General features: G+C 45.8%; 1 protein-coding gene across 1 annotated transcript in view; it reads right to left on the reverse strand.

Moving 5' to 3' along the window:
• The window catches only part of Actn2 (actinin alpha 2), a 68896-nt gene that overhangs the window by 8911 nt on the left and 33353 nt on the right, over positions 1 to 26632 (reverse strand). The window contains 11 exon segments of the mRNA XM_051151479.1: positions 1497 to 1679; positions 2910 to 3050; positions 4470 to 4528; positions 4531 to 4577; positions 9609 to 9759; positions 11421 to 11568; positions 12380 to 12610; positions 15451 to 15543; positions 17627 to 17712; positions 22368 to 22449; positions 25882 to 25960. Of these exon segments, the coding sequence (XP_051007436.1) occupies positions 1497 to 1679; positions 2910 to 3050; positions 4470 to 4528; positions 4531 to 4577; positions 9609 to 9759; positions 11421 to 11568; positions 12380 to 12610; positions 15451 to 15543; positions 17627 to 17712; positions 22368 to 22449; positions 25882 to 25960 (1300 nt within the window).

Below are 26632 nucleotides of genomic sequence, written 5' to 3' on the forward strand. Positions count from 1 at the left end.
GAGGATACAAGGGATGGGATAACAATTGAGATGTAATATGAATAAATTAATAAACTATATTTTTGAAAAAAAGAGTCTATCTAAGAGCCAATCCTCCATTAGTTGTTCTCTCCCGGCAGCACCAAGCCCATGGGGGCTGGGACCACAGTGCAGATCATGAACTTGAAGGTGGGGAAGACTGACATCTTTATTTTCATCTCCCTGACAGAAAGTTGGCATTTCCTTCATCTATGATATGAGCATCAGGTACACAGAGGATTCAGTAGAACCTATGACTATCACAACAGCCACCAGTGTTGCCACACCAGTAGAGCCACTGCAATTACTGGACATCACTACACACACTCAGATCGAAGTCAAGGTCATGGGGTTGCTATTCGATCTGCTTTGAACTGTGTCTGTTCATAAAGAGGCAGAACCCATACTTTACTATCTCCTGAGTTTATTTGGTAGTGCAGTTAAACCTAGCGCCTACCTATCAGCCCACCTCAGCCTTTTCCTTTCACTTTATACTTTGAGTCAAGGCCTAGGTTAGCCTTGAACTTGATCAGTTGTCCAGGTTGTCCAGGCTGACCTTGAAAATTTAATCTCCTGCCTCAGCCTCCCAAACAGAATTATACACCTGCACCACCAGGCCTGGATTTCTAAAGTTTATTTTGTTTTTATTCTCTCTCCACCTTCGTGTGTGTGTGTGTGTGTGTGTGTGTGTGTGTGTGTGTGTGTGTATGTGTGTGTGTGTGTGTGTGTGTGTGTGTGTGTGTGTGTGTGTGTGTGTGTGTAGCATGCACGTGCAGGTCAGAGGACAACTCTGTACGTGGTTCTCTCCTTCTACCTCTATGTGTGTTCTGGGGATTGGACTTGGATCCCCAGGCTTGCACAGGAAGAGCCTTCACCCACCGAGCCATCACAGGCCAGAGTTTTAAAATGTTTCCCTGACAGTATTAATATCATAACCAATATTTATTTTGCCAAAATATCTAATGTTTTCTTTAAGGAAAATAACTTCTCTTGTTTCTCCTCAGCAATCACAGAAGTTGCCAAAACACCATGACAACTCAATTCACCTGTAAAACCTGGAAGGAAGGAAAGTCTGAGGGTGATGCTGAATGTGGTACCCTAAGGTCTTCCTTCTCCCCTCAACCCTTCTGACATGCCACAGTGGATTGACAGCTGCCCACCTGATCCTTCCCTCATCCCACACCCACCCCATGGCTGCTCATCTTGTCCCCCTCATCCCATACCCACGCCATGGCCGCTCATCTTGTCCCCCCTCTTCCCACACCCACCCCATGGCTGCTCATCTTGTCCCCCTCAACCCATACCCATCCCATGGCTGCTCATCTTGTCCCCCTCATCCCATACCCACGCCATGGCCGCTCATCTTGTCCCCTCTCTTCCCACACCCACCCCATGGCTGCTCATCTTGTCCCCCTCAACCCATACCCATCCCATGGCTGCTCATCTTGCAGCCCCGCCCCCAGCCCCCAGCTGCCCACCTTCTCCCACTTGTTGCGCAGCTCATCCATGGTGACAGTGCTGTATGGGTTGCTGGAGCTGATCCGGATGCTGTAGCTCTGGATGACCTTCTCCACCTCGTTCTGAATGGCCAGGATGGACTGCCGCTCCCCATCAGCCTCGGGCAGCGTGGCCTTGAACTGCTCATGTGCAGTGATCAGACTCTACACCAGGGAACAGTGCAGGGAACCAGTCTGACAGGAGTGTCAGCTGTGTACCTATTTATTTTTAGGCCAGGTCTCAAGTAGCAGACCGGCCTTGAACTTGCTGTGTAATCACGTATGGCCTGAACTCCTGATTCTCCTTCTCCACTCCCAGCTTCTGGGATCACAAACATGTACCACCACATGCAGACTTTAGTGTAAATTTTGTATGTATGCTCACATATATGTACAAGTATCTAGAGGCCAGAGGACCACTTTGTTTTTCTAGACTCTCACTGGTCTGGCAGCTCTCTGATTAGGCTGGTTGGGCTGACCAGCTAGTCCTAGCACTGGGATATCAAGCATATGCCATCATGTCCAATTTGTTATTTTTTAAAATAGATTCTGGGAATTGAACTCATGACTTTGTACCCACAGGGCAACACTTTGTAGACTAAAGCCAGCCCTCATGACTTATCAGTTTTACTGGAAAATTATAAATGTATGTTTTCTTTATATCCTATTGTATCTCAAATTAGGCATTAATGGGTTATGAGTAAACTGGGTCCTGAGTACTTGACAATAACTTATTGACAAGTCTTATTTAGGGTGCTATTTGGAGGTTCTCTTGTGTGGGTGTGCTTGTCTGAGTTACATGCATATTCGTGTACACATGGACAATAATTCAACATCAAGTGTCTTCCTCAGTCTAGAATCTTATTTTCCTTTTATTAAGATTTATGGGGGGGAGGAATGGGAGGATACAAGGGATGGGATAAACATTGAGATGTAACAAGAATAAATTAATTAAAAAAAAGATTTATTTTGCGTGCACGCGCGCATGTGTGTGTGTGTAGATGTGGATGTGTGGATGTGTGTGGTGAGGAAGTGGTTTCATGCATGACATAGAATGTGTGGAGGTCACAGGACAACTTGTGGGAGTCAGTTCTTTCCTTCCACCACGTGGATTCTGGTGATTGAACTCAGGTCATCAGGATGTGGGGCCAAGTGCCTTTACCAGCCGAGCCGTCTTACCAGCCCAGAATCATAGGTGCTCTACACATATACACATATACATGACACAAAAACAGAAGAGGGACGATTTGGGAAAAGGAAGAAAATTAGTACGAGTGGGGACAGGAGAGGTAATGCAGAGTAAACACTTCAGTACAGAATACAGTTGAACAAGACGCATCACTTCATACAACAAACACAGACTAATAGAAAGAGTACAGGTTTGGGTCTTCTCACCTGGATCTCCTCAATGCTGTGGACAATGAACATGTCCTGCAGGTCCTCCATGGCACCCTCCATCCAGTTGTTGAAGGGTGCAGCTCTCTTGGCAAACTCCAGATGCAATTGGTCAATTGTTTCTAGCAACTTCTCTGTTCTCTGAAGATTGAGTAGAAGCAAGTGTTATCTAGGATTAAATAACTTTTTGAAAGTCCTGAGATGTGCAAACACATACAAATATGTATCCAGATCAGTACAGTATGTCCTGTCATTTATACTAGCTGCTCCTGGAGGGATGGTATGTCCTGCTGGTCTCTGAGAGGTCTTCTGTGTTCCTTTAGCTTTGGTGCTGGGGATGAGACCCATAGCCTCAGTTGTGCAAGGTAAGAGCTCCTACACTGAACTCCTTCCCTATGGGCCTTCTGAATTAAAAAGGCACTTAATACCACCCAGAACCACCTCACATTTAAAGTATATGAAGCACCCTCCTTGAAAATTCACACAGATAAACAACTTCTTTCAGCAAAAGTGGTAATTTTTATTTATTTATTGAGACAAAGTCCCATGTATCCCACGCTTACTTAGACTTCCTTCCTTTTTCTCTTCTTCCTTCCTTCTCTCTCTCTCTCTCTCTCTCTCTCTCTCTCTCTCTTTTTCCTGTGTGTGTGTGTGTGTGTGTGTGTGTGTGTGTGTGTGTGTGTGTGTGTGTGTTTGTGACAGCTCTGGCTGTCCTGGAACTCACTATGTAGACCAGGCTACCTGGAACTCACAAAGCCCTCCTGCCTCTGTCTCCAAAAGTGCTGAGATTAAAGGCGTGCACTACCATGTCCATTGAACTTTCTACACAGCTAAGGATAACCTTGAACATCTGATCCTTCTACCTCTGCCTCCTGAGTTTGGATCAGTCATTGATGGCCACATCACAGTTTTATGGGGTGCTAGGAAGTGAACCCGGGCCCTTGTGTGTACAAGGCGGGCATTTTACCAACCAATCTACATTCTCTCATTTATTTTCTAGTCTTTTTTCCTTCCATATGTTTCCAGGCACACATCTCAGGCTGAGCCTGACACCCTGAGTCATACTGTTCTTCCAGAGGACTTGAGTTTGATTTCCAGCAACCATATGATGGCTCACGACCATCTGTAACTCCGCTTCCAGGAGGTATGATACCTTCTTCTGGTCTCCAAAGGTGCCAGGCACACAGTGGTACACAGGTATGCATGCAGGCAAAATGTTCATGCACATAAATTTAAAATAATACATAACTTTTAAAAATTTCAAAAGGACTTTGAGAAATTTACAGTGGTTGCTACTTAACAAACAGGGCTCAGACTATGATCCCGAGTCATTTTAAAATTGAAAAGTATGTTTTGCTGTGGAATTGACACATTAGAGTGCAAAGCTACCAGCCTCCCTTGGTCCTCCGGCTCCCACTTTCCACACTCTTCTTAGGGCTCCATTTACTAGATAATGTTTTGGTTGTCTCCACATGAGGCCATGGAGAAACACCATTAACACCATTATTTATGGAGCATCTAGTAGGAGTGTTCAGGTCAACAGAGCTTCAAGCTTTTCACCTCCAAGGCCTCCCTCCTCTTCTGGGTGAGCGTCCCCAATCTATCCCACTGGTCACAGATTTCTGGCACCGATCATTGACGTTCACGGCATCATGATAGTCCAGTTCACTAGGGAAAGCAAGAAAGAAAGATTAATTCCCCGAGATGGTGTGAGGAAATGGATACAAGCTAGAAATAAACAGAGAAGAGGTGTGTGTGTGTTTATACATAAGTATATACATGTATACAACGTATGTGTGAAGGAATGTACACTCACATGTCTGAACATACACTTGGGGACCAGAAGTAAACGCTGAGTATTTTTGTTAGTCATTATTTAACAACTCCCATTTTCTTTTCTTTTCTTTCTTTCTTCTTTCTTTTTTTTTTTTTAGACAGTGTCTTCCATTGGCCAGGGCTGTGCATTCATCAGCTAGGCTGACTGGCAAGTGAGCTCTAGGAATCGACCTGATTCTGTGTCCACCAAAGGGAAATTAAAAGAACATACCATCATGTTTCATTTAAAAAAATTGTGTGTGTGTGTGTGTGTGTGTGTGTGTGTGTGTCTGTGTCTGTGTATGTGTGTGAAGACTGATCCCCTGGAGCTGGCAGTTGTGAGCTGCCTGACATGGATGCTGGGACTTGAACTTGTGTCCTCTGCAAGGTATGTAGGTCATCAAGCACTCTTAGCCACTGAGTCATCTCCTCCTGGGCCCTGCGTCAGGGTTTTGCACATGGGTTCTGGGTGATCACACTTATTCCTTAGCTTACACAGCAAGTGTTTCACCACAGCCCTCTCCCATTATCTGCCCCACCCTCAGCCTTTTGATTTATAAAGACTTAATCAAAAACTAATAGGGAGGCTAGTGAGATAGCTCGACCACTAAAGGAACCTGCCACCAAGTTTGACAGCCTGAGTTCAATCCCTAATGCTGTTTCTCTGACCTCCACAAATGTGCTACTGTAATTACTACTTGACCCAGACAGGTGCTCCCTGGGCTCACTAGGCAGCCAGCATAGTGACTCTTGCAAGCCCTTGCCCATTAGGAATTTCTGTCTTTAAAAAAATCTGGAAAGTGACTGGTGAAAACATCCAAGATTGACCTCTGACCTCTGCACCACTCCCATGGATGCCCGAACCACACCCCACATACAACATATACAAATACAAATACAAATGTAATAGAAAGCTGGTCGGGCATTTTAGTTTTTTTCTGAACTGTCCCTTGTTGGAAGTATTATCACTTGGGAATATTATAAGAATTAATAAAAGTCATATTAGTCAACAGTTTTCAAACAGACAGTACTGTCTTTTTAATGCCTCTGGCTAGCTTTCTCCTCTTGTGTCCTCTGAAGCCTCCTGAGACTATGTCTTTTATATGGAAACTACACCAGAAGCCAACTATGTGACACAGGTCAGTCCAGAAACCAGGTGCAGCCATGGCAGCTGGAGCATTAACATGAGTCATAGGGAAGGAGGTGTCCATTTGCAGGGTTCTGTGTCCTTGCCTAGACGGGCACACTGCTTGCTGCCTACTGAGTGACCAGTCTAGGAGGGGCTGTGTGACCCAGCACAGAGACTTTTAAAACTGGGCAGGATGGAGCTCTTCTACTTAGGGACAATGACTCTTTGGACTGTTGGATGCCTCCAGTGTAGAAGAAAGAACAAAACAAAGAGTTCGAATAAAAGTTAACCTCATCTCCTGGATAAATACTTGAACCCCGAATAAAAAAACAACAGCCTGAGATCAAAAAGCAAGCAAACAAACAAAAAACAGGACAAAACCGCCTGAGATGAGAGAACTTCCAGAAGCGCCCTACTCCCCTGAAAACCACTTCCTAGAGGCTTTGGTTTGTCTCTCTGCTTATTCAACCTTGAATTAAGGCAGTAGTTGTTCAAGGCTCTATGTGGTGCGCGCGCACAGGCCACAGCAAGTGCACAGAGGTCAGAGGACAACTTGCAAGCGTCAGTTCTGTCCTTGCGTCTTGTGGGTCCTGGGGATTGACCTCAGGCCGTCAGGATCAGCAACAAAGCACTTTTACCCACTATCTCACGGCCCCACTGCTTTTTCTTTTTTCATATCCTCACTCGTGTGTATTGACTTTACTGTTTCTGTTGCTGAGCAGAAGGAATACATCTTGTTATCTGAGCATTCTTCCAGAACATTCTGATAGGGACAGACACACCCTGTCACCTAATTAAAGCTTGTCCAGTTCTTAAGAGCAACACCAACTCTCTACAAACACACACTTTTCATGTAACCAAGGTTGACTAAGATTTTTTGTTTATTTGTTTTGTTTTGTTTTGTTTGACACAGGGTTTCTCTGTGTAGCTTGGCTATCCTGGACTCACTTTGTAGACCAGGCTGGCCTCGAACTCCCAGTGATCCGCCTGCCTCTGCCCTCTGCCTCCCGAGTGCTGTGGTTAAAGGTGTGCACCACCACTGCCCGGCTTGACTAAGATTCTCATGATGTCTACTTTGATTATAAACTAAAAACCAAACCCGACAACTGTCCCTGAGCAGCTGTACAACACTGATACAAAATAGAGAGGCAGTCGGCCTTTAAAGTGAAAACATGAAAGAAAGAAGGCTTTTCCAGACATTTCTGCATGTTTCCATGAATGTGAAGAAGGTTGACCATGGTCACAGAGTGGGGGTGGGGGGGCTAGAAGGCCATACTCATCTCTGTTCTACTCTGGATACTCGGCACAAGCCAGAGTCATCTAAGAGGTAGGAACAACCTCAGCTGAATAAATGGCTCTATGAGACTGCCTGCGGGTAAGTCAATAGGGCATTTATTTCCTTTCTTTTCTTCTTTTATGTTTTTTCTTTGTTGTTGTTGTTTTTATTGGGTTTTTTGTTTTGGTTTGTTTTTGGTTTTTTGAGACAGGGTTTTGTTTGTGTCTGTGAAGTGATGGCTGTCCTGGAATTCATTCTGTAGACTAGGCTTAGCCTCAAACTCAGAGATGGGCCTGCTTCTGCCTCTTGAGTTCTGAGATTAAAGGCATGTGTCAACAAAAATGGTTTATAGCCATTCTTAATTCCAGTTTCCAGGGGCTCAAATGCCCTCTCCTAATCTTCAGGATCACCAAGCATGCAAGTAGTACACACACACACACACACACACACACACACACACACACACACACACACACACACACACCACTCACACACCACTCACACATAAAACAAATGACAAAGCTAATAAAAAATTTTAAAAAGAAAGAAAACAAACTGGACAAGCCCTGAGGAACAAGGCAGTAAGAAGCATTCCTTCATGGCCTCTCCATCAGCTCCTGTCTCCAGGCTCCTCACCTGTCTTGACTTTCCAGAACTCATGGCATGATGGGAGGCTGAGGCAGAAGCCAAACCCAGAAGACAGGAGTATACAGTACAGCAGCAGAAGCAAGGAAAGCCTGTCTCAGCAAGGTGGGAGGCAAGAACCAGCGCCTGAGAGCTGCCCTCTAATCTGCACACACATGATGGTGTGCATATGTGCATCCTCCCATCCCCAGACTATTATTATTGTTTTTTAAAGATTTATTTATTTATAATGTATACAGCATTCTGCCTGCAGGCCAGAAGAGAGCACTAGATTTCATTATAGATGGTTGTGAGCCACCATGTGGTTGCTGGGAACTGAACTCATGACCTTTGGAGAGCAGTCAGTGCTCTTAACCTCTGAGCTATCTCTCCAGCCCTCCAGACTATTATTTTTTAAGTCTTTATTTTGAAAAGGTATCTCAGCATACACGACAGAGGCAGGGGGATCTCTGTGAGTTCCAAGGCCAGCCTGCTGTACATAAAGAGTTCCAAGGACAGACAGGACTACACAGAGACATGTATTTACTCAAAAATGAGTAAATAATGCAAGAACTTTGTGCTAAGCACAATGGACACACCACTACTCTGAAGTTATTTTTAGGGTTTCCCTATTTCCCCTAATTCTTACACAATGGTCCCTGGTACACCTGCATTTGGGGAGTTAGGGTTTGCATGACTATTTTAATGTACTTTTGAGAACTGCATAAAAACTCTGACTTATTTTTAGGATGGGCAGGAAGGAAAAGAATGTTAGTAACAGTCAGATGAACCCAACTAAATTTTATGTGCAGTTATGCCTCAGTAGTGTGGAGCAAACAGCACCAAAAATGCCAGGAATACCAGATAATAATATAAAGTTATTGCTTAAAGTTTATGGGCAACACTTAAGACTGCTCCAAATTATTCGCCATGGGAGCCATCAGAGTACACTAAATAACTTGAGTCCTTCTCAAGACCTCATTTTATTGGTGAGTGGCTACGGCTGTTAATTAGCAAAGATCTAACATTCAAGAGGCATAAAACCATGGTGGAAGGTACGGATATAATGTGAGGCTGAAAAGATGAAGGGTTTATATGGGCCAACCTGAGAAGTGATGTGTTATGAAGCCCTACCTGTTAATTAAGGGGTTCATACCCCTGAAAAGTGAGGAACCAGGGACTAAGGTATTGAAGTACATTTTAATTACTTTGTAATTATTGATAAGTGATGAGCAATAAAAATTCTGCAGACATGGGCACTTGAGGGCACTGATTTCTCTTGCAGAGGACATGGGTTCACTTCCCAGAGTTTCACAACCATCTGGAAACGCAGTCCCAGGGGATCTGACACCCTCTTCTGCCCTACACACACACACACACACACACACACACACATCGTACACATCCCAGGAATCACAAGTGTAAAGAAGAGGCAGAAAACATCTGCGCGATGATTAGCCTCAATACCATGACATCTGTTCATTCATCAAAACTCAGAGAGGCGAGGCAGTCTGCTCCTTCAGGGCTCAGGGAGGGACTTCTCTGTGGCCTTTCTCTCTGTGTGAGCCATGGGTCCTGCCTCCTGCCCCAGCCTGAGCCAGACTTCAAGGCCTTGGCCTCTGCACAGGCATCTCATTCCCTTGGAAGCAGGGTAACTTATGTGGGGTCAGGTGTGACGGATGGGAGAATCCGAGGACCCCGGCACACAGCAGGGCTGAGCCTGCTTTTGACATTTCTAGACACCAAAATCATCATCCCTGCAGGATCCAGCCCAACCCTTCGAACTCTGCTCCCTGGAGACCCCGCAGAGTGCCCATAGCCCACTACGGTCTTCACCCAGGGTACCAGCACACACTTGAGCTCCTGGGCAATGGCAGCGATCTGTTCCACACGGTCCTGGTGTGCAGCCAGGTCACTCTCGAAGGCCTCATGCTTCCGAAGTAGGGCCCGCACTTCCGTCAGGGACGCGGACTCATAATCCTTCTGCAGCAAGATCTGTTCTTTGCCTGCAAAGGGGACAGCAAGAAGCACGAGGCCAGGACTGTTATGCCAGATACTCAGGAGGCTGAGGCACCAGAATTGAAGGTTCAAGGCCACCATGCACAACTCTGTGAAAATTTGTCTCAAAGAAAAGGGAATCAGAGGACTGCCGCTCAGTGGTAGAGAGCCTGCCTAGGATGTGCAAAGACCCCTAGTTCAAGTCCTGGTATTGCCTAAATAAATGAATCGATTAAATGAGCATGAAAACTCAAAATCACACAGCAGCTTCCCCACACCAGAACATGCTCAAAGAGCATTGGGATTTCTAGGGAGGAGAGGGACCAGCCCATAAGCAACACCCGAGCCCTGCAGATGCCCACAGAGGAGATGCCCAGCAAGAACGGTGTGGTGGGCAAAGCATGCATGTTACAAAGTAATTCAGCATAATTCTAAGTCACAACTGTCTACTTTTCCCACAACACTCAATGCTGTCGGAAATTATTTCTGTCCATGAGCCACGTGGGATGGCTGAATAAAACCCTGTGTTAGCCGACCATGGTGGTACACACCTGTAATTCTAGAACTCAGGAGACTGAGACAAGAGGACTTCCCTACTGGAACCTCCACTAGTTCCTCCATAAGTTTTCCTTTATTGTTTGTTTGTGCAAGGGGCTTGTAGTGCAGGCTGGCCTTGATCTCAGTATTTATACAAGGACGACCCCGAACTTCTGATCCTTTTGCCTCTACATCCCTGGTGCTGAAATTATAGACATGTACCACCCCCACGCCCAATTTAGGTAGTACTGGGGATCGAACTCAGGGCTTGTTGGAATATGCTAAAGCAGCACCTCACCAACTAAGCCACATTTCCAGATTTCTCTAAAGCCACATTTCCAGATTTCTCTATAAGTACTTCTTAAATCTAAATACTGCTGTGACTGGGTATCCAGATCTGCATTTTCTCTCTGGCAAGTGGCCTGTAACAATTTAATTCTGTAAAGCTGGAAATGAAAAGCAAATCTACATTTCAAATGATGACAACATCTCAGCTAGGATGTGTGAGCTTCTGACTGAAATATTTATCATATGGACTCACTGACACTTCACAGAAGCCTTCTGGGGGAAACAGTTTCAGTTATCCATTCTTTGTTTTTTTTTTTTTTTTTAAGATTTATTTTTATTTTTAATTATGTGTACAGATGCATGTATGTCTATGGGTATGTGTGTGCACATAACTGCAGGTGCCTGTGGATGCCAGAAAAGGGCACCAGATCCTCTAGAGCTGGAGTTGCAAAGTTTATGAGCTACCTGATGTGGGTGCTGGAAACAGAACTCTGGTCCCCTGCAAGGATATAGCACACCTGTAATTGCTGGATCATCTCTCTAAACCCTTGGGTGTTGTTTTGAATCAAGACCTTATTCTATAGCCCTGTCTAGCTTGGAACTCAATATGTAGTCCAGGCTGAGCTGGAACTCCTGACGATCCTCCTGACTCAGCCTCCTAAGTGCTGGAACTACAGGGATGCACACCATCAACCCTAGCACGACTCAGATGGAGAACAACTTGCAGCAGTGGTTCGAACTCAGGGTGTCAAGCCTGGCAAAAAAGCATCTTTCTCCACTGAGCCATCTCACTGACCCACAACCCAGATGCTGCAAACTCTGAACTGGATTCTCATGCCCTTACCATAAGCCCAAGTCTCATGTGTGGAGGCCTTCTGCCTGAACTTCTCAGCCAGGTGCTCCAAGCGCTCCAGTCTCCGAATCTCGTTCAACAACCACTCCTCATAGCCCTTCTCAGCCTGCTCCAACCTCTGCCAGGCACCGGCAATATCCTGAGGAACGGAAAACATTTGAGGTCACAGGTGTGTCATGTGGGTTTTTAGGGCTTCCGTTGTTCCTCCAGCGTGAGTCTCGCAGTGGGTGTCCTCAGCTTTCACCTTCTCTTCCCCTTCTGCACAACTAACCATCCCACCAGTGTGGTTTCCAAATATCTAAATCACTGTAGTTGCCTTTTAGATAAGCACAGCTGCTCTCATCAGCCATGCAGGCTTCTCCAGATGTGACTGGACCACATCCTTCAGGATGGGAAAGGCAGTTGGTAACAGCAGGAAGGTGAGTGCACAGGGAAGATCTAGATGTTATAAATTATAGAGGAGGCTTGGCAAGGTTAAGGTCATAAGTCTGCGAGGAAAGGAAGTGGCCTTTTGTACAGTCTTTGCTGAATTGCATGGCATAATCTCATGACATATCACACCAAGAGCTGCATAATGGAAGGGGGCAGAGGATCAGTCATGAAGTCAGGCATGGTGGCCCACACTGATAATACCAGCTACCCGGGAGGTCCAGGTAGGAGGAATGCAAGTTTGAGTCCAGCCTGGGCAACTTACTGAATTCAAGGTCAGCCTAGCAACTTAGTAAGACCATTTCTCAATAGAAAAATTATGAAAGGGCTGGGGAGGTAGCTAAGCAGTAGTACACCTGCCTAGTGTGTGCAAAGTCCTGAGGTCCAGCCCCCCATCACTCAACCCACAAAAATGGAGTGGTGTCAGGGCCATTCATCACTGTATTCACTAACAGACACACTCAGGAAACAAAGGCGTCCTCAGCAGACCAAGGGCGATGGGAGCCATGGACACCACTCACCGACACCATCTTGCCCTCGGAGGGCATGAAAGCTGGCCGGTTGCTGATCCGAAGCTTGGTCTGCAGTGTGTTGAAGTTGATCTCCAGCTGGCACTTCTCCTGCACCTTGGGGGGCTTGTGCTTACGCCGGTAATCCCGGAAGTCCTCCAGCTTCTTCTGCATGGCCTGCATGGTCTTCTCGGGTGTCCTGTTCTCCAGCCAGGGGATCGTGCGCCGAATCCATTCCAAGAGCTATTTCCAAATGTAAAAGCGGGGCTGAAAATACTAACAAACTGTTTCCACTTCAAACATTAAGGGGCCCCATAACTGGAATCAGTTTCCCTAAGGCTCCCAAATGACTGAGCATGGTTACAACTGTGCTGACTTAACGAGAAGGCGGCAGCTCTGTGCATGGTGCAATGAATGACAGTGTCCACCCGGGGCCACAGTGACCACCCCAATGAGACCGCACACAGGTTTAACTTGAACTTCAGGTCAGCACACGAACTCGTGTTCGACAAAAATGTGACATTTACGAGAAACGCAGCAACCAGACATTAGCAGACAAATGCTGGATGAAGCCTCCAAATTCTAAAAGGAAAAACAAAATAGAACAAAGAATGGATTTGATACACTCAGCGAGGAACTGGGCTGAATGTCAAGTGCTTTGTTGGAACAAAAAAAGTAAACTCACTAGAGAATTGTACTGTAAGTCTAGGCCTGACTCTGGGCCAGTGGAGGCTTTATCGTCTAGTTTTTATGCTAATCCACAAGCAATGACTGAAAAGAGTAATGCTTTCCCCAAATCTAGTGTCTGCCCTGCTTCTGAGTCACTACCCAGGTCTCAAGAGATGACCTGCTAGACACCTGGTCTTTTTTTTTTTTTTTTTTAATTTGTTTTGAAATTTTACATACTTTTATTTTAGGTGTCTGGCTGTTTTGCCTACATGTGTATCTGCATGTTGCATGCATGAAGTGCCCTCAGTGGTCAGAAGAGGGTGTCAGGTCCTCCTGGAACTGGAGTTACAGACAATTGTAGCCACCATGTGGGTGCTGGGATTCATGACCAGGTCCAGACTCTTAATTACTGAGCCATCTCTCCAGCCCCTGTTTATGTTCTGGTGTGTCTACTGATCCTTTGGAAAGTGTCAGCAGACTGGAATAAAAACTAGTTACAATGCTGCTGCTGCCACAGTCAACATCTCAGAATAAATGGATTGAATGTGAATGTCCTTCACAGGCTCAGGTGTCTGAACACTTGCTCCCCAGCAGGTGGTGCTGTTTGGGTGGGTTATGGAACCTTAGGAAGGAGCAATTCAGTAGAAGAGGTTCTCACCGGAATCAGTGCCCATGGGTTTTATAGCCTGGCCCTGCTTCCTGTTCTCTCTGCTTCTTGGCTACAGACACAATGTGACCAACTTGCCTTGGCACTCTGTTGCCATGCTTCCTCTGCCATAATGGACCACATCCCCTGGGAACTTGGAGTCAGAATAAAGCATTTCTCCTGTTAGTGTTGCTTTTGTAGGTTTTTTTTTTTTAATTTTATTTAATTTTATTTTATGTGCATTGGTATGGGGGCAAGGGTGTCAGATCCATTGGAACTGGAATTACAGACAGTTGTGAGCTGCCATGTGGGTGCTGGGAATTGAACCCGGGTCCTCTGGAAGAGCACACAGTGCTCTTAACCACTGAGCCGTCTCTCCAGCCCCTTGTAGGCTGCTTTTATCACAGCAATGGGAGCAGAGCTAAGTTAATGACAAGTAAGAAAACTCCTGACAATTTACCATCTTTCTGGGTTGAATATACTTCCCTCTTAAACTTTAAGACTGGCCTTAATGGCTTGACTTATTTTTTCTTCGCATCAATAATAAAAAAATTACAAAATATAAAAAATAAAGAGAGTGGTAGGGGGATCAAACAGCTAAGTCCTCCGCTATCAGCCACACAAAGCATACACTCAGCTTACTTAATTGCCATCGAGTACCTGTTTGGGATGATTTACCTCATCTGTGCTGATCATTTTCATAGCGCAGACCAAATATCAGCTAAATCAAGTTAACACAAAAATGATGTACTCTTGTATTTTTTTAACCATTTAAATTATTTTTAAATTTTAGTTTAAGTTGTCTGGTTTTAAATATGGGTCTGTACTTGAGTTCCATCTCAGAGGATACAGCTCTGGGGTCCCTCAGCTGGGGTTTGTGTTACAAAAGTAACACGGGGCAGAGACAAGGATATCTTGTCACCCTCTCCAAAGATTTATTTATTTTTTATGTATCTAGTGTTCTGCCTGCACACCAGAAGAGGGCACCAGATCTTATTATAGATGGTTATGAGCCACCAGATGGTGCTGGGAATTGAACTCATGATCTCTGGAAGAGCAGCCAGTGCTCTTAACCTCTGAGCCATCTCTCCAGCCTATCTTGGTACTCCCTATGCTATGCTAAAGACCAAAAAAAAAAAAACCCACCAAAAAACAAAAAACAAAAACAAAACAAAACAAAAAAAAACTTTAAATGCGTTGCTCAAATCAAGAATCTGGATGAAGAGATACAGAAATGCATCCCCAAGGCTCAAAGGGTTTGGAAGTCAAGTGGTCATCCCAGATCCCTCTCTGGACCTGTGCACACACCCCACACCTCCTCCTCCCAAAAGGTTATGCAAATTTCTTTTACTCTCACATGGGGTCGTTGCCAAACAGGGCCCTTGACACAGAGAACATTCACCATGATGCCAGGAGCCCACAAACCAGGGGGGAAAACCAGGGTGCATGATGCTGCCTTGACACTCTGATCTTGCAGGGGCCAGAGCTAAGACTAAAACCCCCTTCCTACCACCTCACACATGCAGACTGTCACTGAGCTTTGGAGTCTTTGCAAAGGCCATGGGGAGGGGGGGTTAAGTGGGTCGGGCAGGGGCAGTGGCACCAGGCATGTTGCTACAGTATAAACAACCTCTGAGACCAGGTGTGGTTTCTGTTTTCACTCTCTCTGGGATGAAAAGTGCAAAAATAAACACGGACAATCTGTTTGCAGTCTCTGCCTCACCCCTGGCTGCAGGTGGACAGAGCTGGGGCCACCCATTGCCTTTACCTCACTTGCTAGCCTCTCATATTCTTCCATCAGCCTCTCATTCTCTTGATTCACAGCAAGAACCTTACATATTCTGTTAGCTGCTGTCTCGGCCTGCAAAACACAATAGGTAAACAGGATGGCTGGGCGACAAGGGTACGCGTGCAAACACACAAAGCTCAACACGGTGGGGCGAGGCAGGATGGAGGAGATGGCATGTTGAAAATGGCACAGTCTGGGTCAGGGTGGGGAAAGATAGAGGGGAAGAATCAGTTCACACCTTTTTTAGTTTTCACACAGACTTACACGGCAGGCTGAATATACTGTAGGGAATAACGGGGAGATATCATTAGTCTAAAGCACAAGCCTTATCAAACATTGAGCAAGTTAGTAACAGAAATATGTGGGTCAAGGAAACCAAGATCTCGGTCCCTGACTGTCCACCTGAATGCTCCTGAATACTGACCCTACAGCTATGGGGTAGAGTGACACTGGCCTTCAGAAACCAAAGCTGAAGTGATGGAGCCTGAATGTATCCATGTCAGTGACCTTGAATGCATGAGAAGACCTCAGCTCTTTTCATGAACATGTAGAACTTTCTAGATAGGAGATAGAGAGAAGCTCGCCTTATGATGTTTCATTGACTGTTTAATCTACAAGAGGAGCCACTGAAGAAATAGATAATGCTCGGTCACCATCTTGAAGGGAACTTAGGCCACATGTCTCATAACACGTCCCTACTAGGGAGCAAGAAGAGGTATGCGCCTGTTCTAAAGCAGAGGTGTCCAACTTCTGCCTCCTGTGCCACAGGTAACCAGGATAGCAATGAATGTGTCCCAACACCAAGTTGTAAAGTATTCAGATTCTCTGTAGTGTTTTTGGTGGGGTGGTGTTTTTGTTTGGTTTGTTTGGGTTGGGTTTTTCGGGAGGTGGGTTTCAAGACAGGGTTTCTCTGTGTAGCCTTGGCTGTCCTGGAACTCACTCTGTAGACCAACCTGGCCTTGAACTCACAGAGATTCACTTGCCCTCTGCCTCCCAAGTGTTGGGATCCATGGTGTGCACCACCACCCAACACATTCTTTGGTTTTAGACAGAGTCTGGCTATGTAGTCCTGGCTGACCTGGAACTCAGTATTTAGATCCGGCTGGCATCAAATTTATAGGAACCTGCATGCCTCTGTTCCCAAGTGATGAGATTAAAGGGGTGCACCCTCACGCCTGGCTTCATTTGTTGTCGTTTTTACATTTTTCCTCACTCCTCTCTCTCTCTCTCTCTCTTTCTCTCTCTCTCTCTCTCTCTCTCTCTCTCTCTGTGTGTGTGTGTGTGTGTGTGTGACTTGATTGCACAGTTCTTGTGTGTGAACTTTGTAGGTGACAGTATCAGGTTGCAATGTCAGGCCAAGTAAATGCATGCATGCTTTTGCAACCTCTGGGCTACAGGTTGGACACCCCTGTGTAGCCCAAGACAATCCAAAATGTGGCCGAGAGAAGCCAAACTGGCTGGACACTTTCCCCAATGTCTGGTCTAAAGCCGTAATTCACCTGACTACACTGACTCCAATTACCACCATCTCTCAGTGGTGCTCTTTACAAAGATGGCAGAAACAAGGCACACTCTGCCTGACCAATCCATTGGGGTTCCCTGTGGGCAGGGGTGAGCAGCAGGGACAGAGGAATCTGTAGGAGTGAATGACCGTTCTCTCACAACGGCCCTCAGACTGTTCTGAGGTATGTGCATGCTTCTGAGGTGGTAACCTTTTTGTCCCTTTGACTAAAAACATAATTAGTCTTGAATGATGGAGCAAACCACTGGATAGAGATAATTTCCAGGCCAATGAGAACAACAAACATGGGAGAGGCACTTGTGTCTCCCAGTCGCCTTCCCTTTGCCATTCAGTGCATGCAGCAAGTCCTCAAGACACTCTGCTCCCCTGAGTGTACAAATGTTTCTAACAATTTTCTAATGAAATGGAAGAAATATCTTAGGAGGGGGAAATAGAGAAAAACATGTTGGTTATTGCCTAAAGGTTTGTTTTTGTTTTTTAAAAACGACTTGTAGTTGAGAACTTGCTGTGTTAGGTCATTATGAAACACGGATATTCTAAGGTCAGATGTGAAGCACGCAGACACACACCCAGAAACGCACACACGCACACAGAAGAGCAGCGCAGCCGGCTGCGTGCACAAGGGAGGAGTACCTGCTCCGCTCCCGCGAAAGCATGGTAGAAGCAGGAAACGTAAGTCATGATGGCTCTTTCATCGGGTTTGGGAGTGTTGACAATGTCTGAGGGGGAAAAATAACATGGGACACAGACACACGCAGGCGAAGAGGAGAAACCACGGTGAACGGAGGGAATTGATCGGCTTAAACTGACCACTTTGTTTCACGTTTCACGTGTCCATGACCCTGAACCTCAGGGCAGCTGGACAGTGTTGACACGATCCCAGCCAGAATTTTACGATTATATTTTTTACTCGTTTGTTCAGTATGTGATTGTGTGTGTGTGTGTGTGTGTGTGTGTGTGTGTGTGCGTACCCACACACATATTCTATGGAATACATGTAGAAGTCAGAGGACAACTCTTGGGAGTTAGCGCTCTCCTTCCACCAGGTGGAGCCCAAGGGTCAAACTCAGGGCATCAGGCTTGTTGATAAGTGCCTTTATCTGCTCAGCCATCTTGACAGTCCTTAGGAATAGGATATTCAAGGGCTTTTTGTTGTTGTTGTTGCTGTTGCTGTTGTTGTTGTTGTTGTTTTTCCAAGACAGAGTCTCTCTGTGTTAGCCTTGGCTATCCTGGACTCGCTTTGTAGACCAGGCTGGCCTCAAACTCACAGCGACCCGCCTGCGTCTGCCTCCCGAGTGCTGGGATTAAAGGTGCGCACCACCACACCTGGCAGGAATAGGATATTTGAATGGTCCAACTTAGGGCTTGTGCCCTACATCCTTCAGTGGGCTTTTAAAAGTGTACATAGCATGTTAACATGGGGATTCATATAGCATGTATCAGGATCATTACCCCATTTTTGTTGGTTTGTTAGTCTTGTTTGTGACTCTCACAACCTTGGCTTTGAGGAAGACAGGTGACTTTGAGAGATGCCAGAGACACAGCAGGGCTGTCTTCATACTTCCCAGCCCCACCCTCGCATGCGTGGGAGCTCTCTGCTCTGGAAACCACCCTCAGAGAGAGGTGAAACTCACTGGGTCGGGGGGGGGGGGCGGGTAGAAGGGGGTGGTCCTTTAACACCTTTGGAACATACTTACCTGCCCACCAAGAGCAACAAAACATCTAAGGAAGGGGCTGTGTATAAGGCTGAGCTTATTGCTACCTCTTGTAATAGCTGCTGCAAGACCAACCAGAAGAGAAAAGGAGTGTGGTGACTGCACGTGCTTTCCTCCTATGATAACAGCTTTGGAAGTACTTTTTCTCATCTGTCCATGAGGTGGGTTGGGTCAGTGAACAAAGGGGAGCTAAAAGGATACTGTCATAATTTACAGTGAAACTCTGACCTTGGGTTTGCTCAAGTTATGAATGTTAAGAATGTGGGAACCTGTAAGCATATGGAACCTTCTAGAAACCCATGCTGCATGTGAGTACAAAGTTTCAAAGAAGACTAGACTATATAAGACCAAACACCACCCCCTCAGAACCAGACAGTCTCCCTACTGAGGAGCAAGGGCAGAAAGGGAGAGGCAGATGATAGAAAAGAAAATGAGACACAGAAGGTGAAGGGTGGGTGGTGGCTTGTGGTCCACTCCCTTCCCCGTGCGCACCACAGAAGCCTGATGGTAACAGGCCATGCGAGTTACCACAGCTCTTTCATGGGGAGGGCCTGCCAGTGTATACTAATCTGTGTGGAGAGAAGAGGGGTAGGAACATGGATGGATGCTCCAGCCTAGGGCTTCAGATAAGTGCTTCCTGGAGGAATGGACAGTCAAGAACGGAGCCTGCCCCACCAGGCAGCTGTTGTCTGAGACTGGCTCAAATCAACGAAGTCAGTCCCCCTTGCAAAGTCTCTGTACTGAGTGCCTGTGAGAATGGCCATGAGAAAGGAAAGGGTTGCAGAGAGGAGGGCATGGCTGGTCAGAGAAGCCTAAATTACAAGACAAGCACACGGGGCTCCTGGAAGTCTAGCACATTCATAAAGTTTTCTATCACATGGAGGGCTGAGGTCAAGAAACTTGGGTTCCCACAGACCGAATCTGAGAGCTCACCTCCAAACAGGTTCAAGGAGGAGACAGTTTCCATCACCTGCTGAAAGTATGGTAGCCCGGAAGGGAAGAACACTTCCAGCCTCCCATTGCAAGGGAAGTTAGTGGCTCAGGAAATCAGTTAGCCTCAGGATAAGCCACCCCTGGATTCAGAGACCAACACAAATATCACACTATGAGGGTGACAATAGCAGGTGAAAAGGCAAGGATTTGCCAGGAGTCAGGAGATGTGGGCCATCAGGACAGCCAATGAGCAGAGGAAACACTACTGGAATGCTGTGGTGATAGCAAGGCTGAGTGAAGAAGCCTCGCCCTCAAAAAATACCCACCCATGATAATGCATGATGATCAGCAGTGGTTACATCCCAGCATGCTCTGCACCCAAGACCATCACAATCTTAACAGTTACAAGATTCCTGCGCAAGATTTGTCTACAACCATGGTTAATACAGTGTGTAAGCATTCTGGATCACTGCAGGAGAAGAGGAAGTGAATGGCACCTGCAGGTAACTCCCATACTTGGTGGGGAGGGGTGAGGGTGGGGGTTATCACCCATGGTTCTGGGCCAGCCTGCTTTACATAGTGGATCCAAGCTAACTTGGAATGTATAGAAAGACCTTGCTCAGAAAACTGGAAGGGAGGGAGGGAGGGAGCCCAGGAGGGAGGGCACAGGAGGGGAGGGGAGAGGCCAGGACAGGAGGGGAAGGGGGAGAGAAGGAGGAGGAAATGGCACAGGTGCTAAAGTGTGCCTTCAGCCAGAAGGACAAAGTGAAGGATAACTTCACACCTAGCCCTGGTTCTGGGCGAGCCTGCTTTACATAGTGGATCCAAGTTGACTTGGAATGTATAGAAAGACCTTGCTCAGAGAACTGGAAGGGAGGAAGGGAGGGAGGGAGGGCACAGGAGGGAAGGGAGGGCACAGGAGGGAGGGAGGGAGGGAAGGAGGGAGGGAGGGAGGGAGGAAGGGAGAAAGTTCAGGAGGGAAGGGGAGAGGCCAGGACAGGAGGGGAAGGGGGAGAGAGAGAGAAGGAAATGGCACAGGTGCCAAAGTGTGCCTTCAGCCAGAAGGACAAAGTGAAGGATAACTTCATACCCAGCCCAGGATCCAGACACTAAGGAAAAACCTAAGAATGAAGGAGAATGTGAGCAGGGCAGCCATGGTGGTGACCCTGATGACAACTAGAATATGTTCTAACGCTACCCTGGCCTTCCACTTGGGACAGGTATTTGAAAAGCAGTAATGAACAGAGAAGAGACCAACCTATTAACCCACCCTGGATAGTAATTCAAGAGCTCTGTGTGGCTTGTTACCAAATGGAAATGTCCACAGGAGACTATGCGATTACAGACTGGTTAGCACAGCTGGAAAGGAAAGTCTCTAGGCTCCCTTTTGGCTTTCTCCCTCTAGAGAGAGTGGGGGAAAGCATAAAGCAAAGGCAGGGAGGATTTCCCAGCAGCTCTTGGCCTGACCAACACCCTGAAGCCAGACTTAGGAGCTGTGAGGATAAAGGTCTCTGATGCTTTAAGCAGCCCACGTTGTGGCTGTGTAGCCCCAAGAGAAGTGACTGAGGCCCATTTAGAATTCACACTAGGGAATAATGGTGCCAAAACAACAAAGTAAAGGGCGAGCCAAATCCACAGTGGCACTAACCCTGACCACACAACTCAGGACCCCTCCAGTTCCAGCACAGAGGGTCTTGTGCTCAATAAATGTCTGTTGGGGGTGGTGGTAACTGCTCACAGGCAAATGAAATGAATATACCCTCTCTCAATGCCTGTGCTTTAAACAGAGGGGCACAGGAACAACTCTTGTGAATTCACCACTCCAAAGGTGCACAACAAGTATTTGAAACAAGGCCCCTGAAGGAGAACTGGTAATGTGCAAAATACCAGGAAATCTTCCGGGGTTGGTCAACATTAAGTTTCATTTAGATAAATTAATAACTAAATGGCACTTATGGCCAAATGCTCTCTATCTTATACTTCTACAGCTTTTAGCTGGAAAAGACCTGCTTTCTCTTAAGTACTAATCTCACAAAGAGATCTGTTTGCTAAACTTATCTCCACATAGGGAACAAAAAAGCATGGTGCTACTGAAAACAAAACACAGTCTTTTTAAAGAAAATGGTAAACCAACCAAGTCTGGTGGTACAGACGTGCAGTCTCTGTTACTGGAGAGGCTGAGACAGGAAGAGAAAGTTCAAGACCTGGCTAGACTGTGGAGTAAGTTCAAGGATAGCTTGGGTAACCCTGACTCAAAAATAGAAAGTAAAGATAGGTAGGGGATACAGTTCTGTGGTAGAGTGCCTGTGTAGATGTGCGAGGGCCTAAATTCAATCTCCAGGACCCTAGTACTGTCTATGTAATGTGTGTAAATATGTATGTATGTATATATACACACTTGGGACATGTACTCGTATTTGTGTGTGTGCATACGTACACACACAATCACACATGCCCGTGGAGATCTCAGTCTATTTACCAAGCATTCTGCTTCTTAGCTAAAGCTGAGATTTTTGTCAAATCCTGTTTCTACAAATCTCCTGGCCTGTTTTTTTTTTTAGCAAGATAGACACAAAACTCTAATGCTCATGTGTTGAGGGACAAAGCTTTGTCAGAATCATAAGTATTTCAGGTGTAATGTCCTATAGTTTTGCAAAGTTCCCAGCCACAGAGTCTATAGGCTATGTTGTTTTTCTGTAACTCGGTAGGCACGCTTTTCATCTCACCTTCAGCATCCAACATTTTAGGAATATCCAAGTGCTTCTCTGCTATTTCCATGGCCAGGTTAATGTTTCCTATGGGGTCATCCTGTGTGGAAAACAGTACAACAAGGTTTTTAAAGTACCAAAACAAAATCAAGACGTCCACCTCACCTCAGGACGAACGCCTTCCCGCTCACACAGGACTAGAACTAGATAATGTTCCTTCTTATGAGACATGGAGAGAAACATCAGAAATCACAGAAACCACAGGACCCATGCAGCTCCACCTCACACGACATAAGAAAAGGGTATAAGGGGGGCAGATGCTGGATTAGCAGGTGAGTAGTTGTATTTTGCATTGGTAAGAAAGGATACTCTCACACACAGACAACTGGGCATAGTTTTCAGTCTATGGAAAAACCCTCAACCATTCTAAATCATGAAAGCCATTTTCCAGATGTGGACAGTGATCTTAGAGGTGTTTACTCATACTATATGTGGTGTCTGTTTGACACATCTCACAAAGCCCTACCTGGAACTGACCCTCCTGCGTCTACTGGCAAAGGCCAAGATTACAGGCCTGTACCTCCACACCCAGCTTAATATGTTGCCTCAGAATATAAGCAAGCCGAGCGTAGGCAGACAAAGGCAGGTGACATGCTTAGCTCCCTAGAGAGGTTACCAAGTGGCTGTGAAGAGCATAGAGGATGCTTCTATTAGATTAAAGAAAGAAAGTGTTAAAATCTGTATTTTTCACAGAAAATTATGGTTTCCACCCTGTGTAGTAGGCCTAACACTTATAACAAAGTGAACTAAACATGTGTAATGTAAATACTAAGAAACGTAAAGACCTAACACAAATTCTTTTAATCTGTTAAAGAAATGAACTATGATGAATCTGAAATGGATGGAGGTAAGAGAGAAAATTGAAATGAATAACAGTGCTAGTTCAGGGACCAATTCAATCAATTTTTACTTCCATATGTTTTATTTTAAATTTTTATTATTAAATTTCTTTAAATTTAGTGTGTGTGTGTGTGTGTGTGTGTGTGTGTGTGTGTGTGTGTATGTGTGTGTGTACCGCTGTCCTTCCATCCAGGTACATGTGTATGGTAGAGTACGTGTGCAGGCCAGAGGACAACTCCCAGGAGTTAGTGCTTCCTTCACCATGAGTCTAGAGGTTGAACTCAGGCTGGCAGGCTTGGCCACAAGCCCCTTTACCTGCTGAGCCATCTTGTCCGTCCCATTTGAGCATCTTTGGAACTGCACAGTTTTGCAGTGTGCTCAGACCCCTTACTCAAAGGACTATCTGAAAGTCTCAGACTTCAAAAACACAATCCAGACATGCCCAATGAGAACACCAGTGTCATCTCCGCTACCTCAGAGAGTATATGATTACATTAGGCAGAATGTTTCTTTTTTAATCAAGTACTTTAAAAAGATTTATTTATTTATTATTATTATTATTATTATTATTATGTATACAGTTCTCTGCCTGCATGTACACCTGCAGTCCAGAAGAGGGCATCAGATCACATTATAGATAGTTGGGAGCCACCATGTGGTTTCTGGGAACTGAACTCAGGACCTCTGGAAGAGCAGTCTGTGCTCTTAACCTCTGAGCTATCTCTCCAGGCACACGGAATGGATTTTAACTAAATATTGTTTTAATAAGGCATATAGTCATTTGGTTAATTCCATTAAGCAAATCTTACTTGCCCATTTTATGGCTTTGTTTATGACGCTTACTAGTTAGATGAAAAAAAATTTTTTCAAAAATTTTGTAAGAACGATTCTGGTACCCAAAACAGAGTAGTAACTTTGAGACTTTGTGAAAACCATCTGGCCTAGATGGTCATTTAAAGCAATTCAGTGCTTCCTAGTACAGGTAGGAAGTCATGTGACCCTGGACAAGCCCTGGCTCTCCCACTTTCTACATCTACAAAACTGGAATCATAAGTACTGAAGTCATGAGCTGAAGGCTAGTCTGGACTACACAGCCAGACCATGTCAAACAAGCTAAGAAAACTTAAAACATTGGCTTTAGTGTGAAGATTCAATGAATATGCATGCATGATTTTACATACATGATTAACTATATTGAAAATATATGCACATACACATTTATTTATAATAGATTTCAATATGCAGAATACAGAATACTCCTTGTCATTGTATTACCAATTAATTGTCTACCCACTACTGATGACCAATTCCATAAGTCTATTCACTTTCAAAATAAAAACTGATCACTCTAGATTGCTAGTCAAACCGTCTATTTAGAACAAATTCTTCATTTTACAAATCCAATAAATATTCATAGGGGAAATGTACGCATGCTTTAAATATTTCAAGGTAACCCAGAGGACAAGAAAATATGTGTATTGGTGAGACTGAAAAGCTCTACTTTCTCCTCTGCTGCCTCCTTCCTCATCTCTGGGGAACAAAGCAGCTTTCACATGCTCTGAATCAATGAAGACAGGCTGGGGTGGAAGTGGGGATGGGGGTGGGCAAGTGATAATTAACAACACCGAGGGAGGTCAAGGGCACTTGCCGCACAACTGTACATGCCACACACGGGAGGGCAGCATGCAACAGAGCCAGTTTCCAAACCAAGACACACAGCACAGGTGAATGATCAGCTTGGCACACCAGCAGCACCCAGGAAGAAAGCTGTGGCCTACAACCTAAGGCAAGCATGTCAGAGACTGTCCTACTCTCAGTCCCAAACTCTTCCGGGTCATTATTACTGAAGTGTGGCAGTTCCAGAGGAGGGCCTGGTTTCTCTTTGTTCCACAACCTACATCTTAAAGCAACCTTCTTGCTCTTCTTATGAGACAGGGTCTTGCTGGATAGTCCAGGCTGTCCTCAAATTCACTACTCCCCTGCCTCAGCCTTCCAAGTTCTGGGTACCACACCTGGCTCTAAAACTGCTTTTAAAGGTGGAATTGGGAGAGGAGCATTCCTGCAGTCATGATACTTAAGATGGAGAGGCACGAAGATCAAGAGTTCAAAGACAGCCTCAGCTACAAGAGACCTTGTTGCCAGTCCTCCACCCACAACATCATCTGAGACCTAGCACATTTAATTATTTTCTAAGGAAGATTCCCCCTACCAAAAAAAAAAAAATCTCTGAAGCTTCTTTTGTAAGATAAATAACTATTTCCTGCCATCAACAATGGCATGGTTGTGATCATCCTTTGTGTGAGAATCGGTTCTCAACAGACACATGAGAATGGTCCAGAAAGGTGAAGGGAATTTAAGGGATAGGAATATGGCTCAGCAGTAAACTCTGCCCTAGCATATACAATCTCCTGGGGCCACATAAAAAAAGGGGGAAGCAATTGAACCCTTCTTATTCCCCTGAAAGCCTAGACACTGTCCATCTTTGCAATCTAGGCATATAAAGCCCTTAACATATGCAAAGCCTTCTGGGCAGCCCACATCCATGCTAGTCAGTGCTGATGTGCTCATTCTCGGGGTGACATGCTGAGCGTGATGAGTGGGGTGCACGGTAAGCCACCCCCGAATGAATGACCTTGTTAAGCTTTGAGTAGTCAATGAGGTCGGGCCGGTGTCTGTGGATGAGGGCACAGAGTCCAAGGCCATCTTTCCAGCTTCACGGCACCGAGGAAAAGAATGTGGGTTAGTGGGGAGACCCCAGGTTCCCCCAGGTGAGACACCAAGAGCTCCCTCTGATGTCATGTACCAAAGGGACCTCTCCCCTCCCCAATGAGTAACACCATTGGATGGTCCAGCCTTGCACTTTGCCATACACACTTCCATGCCCTGCCCCTTTCCCTTCTGTTTTGAGCTGGCCCAGCCTGCCAGGGATTCTACCCCTCCCTGTTTACTATGTACTGGCAGTCTACCAGTGTTCCTACCCTTCTAATCCTGGGGGTTCCTACTCACTCTTTCCCTAGTCTCCATTCTAGTCCTCACCTGCTACTGCCCAGTAACCCCCTTCCCCAAGGATACTGACCTCAGCTTTATCTGGGAGAGACTCCCTCTGAGAGTTCTTATAGTACTTTCAAAGCTCCCACTAGCTCCCAGCTACCTGTCTCTCCTCAGGGGTTGCTTTTATTGACCAATCTATTTCTTTTGAGGCAGGGTCCTTCAGCATGCCTCAGGCTAGCCTCTCACACCTCCAGCCTAGGCCTCCCAAGTGCTGGGACTGCAGGTGGGCGCTCCCATTCTGAGCTCTCTTTCATTTTTAGAAAGCCAAGGCTTGTAGGTGAGAAGGTCACAGGGCAGACTTGGATGTCAGCAGGGGCACAGACACCACTACT

The sequence above is a fragment of the Acomys russatus genome, chromosome 9, assembly GCF_903995435.1.
Source record: "Acomys russatus chromosome 9, mAcoRus1.1, whole genome shotgun sequence".
Taxonomy (NCBI): domain Eukaryota; kingdom Metazoa; phylum Chordata; class Mammalia; order Rodentia; family Muridae; genus Acomys; species Acomys russatus.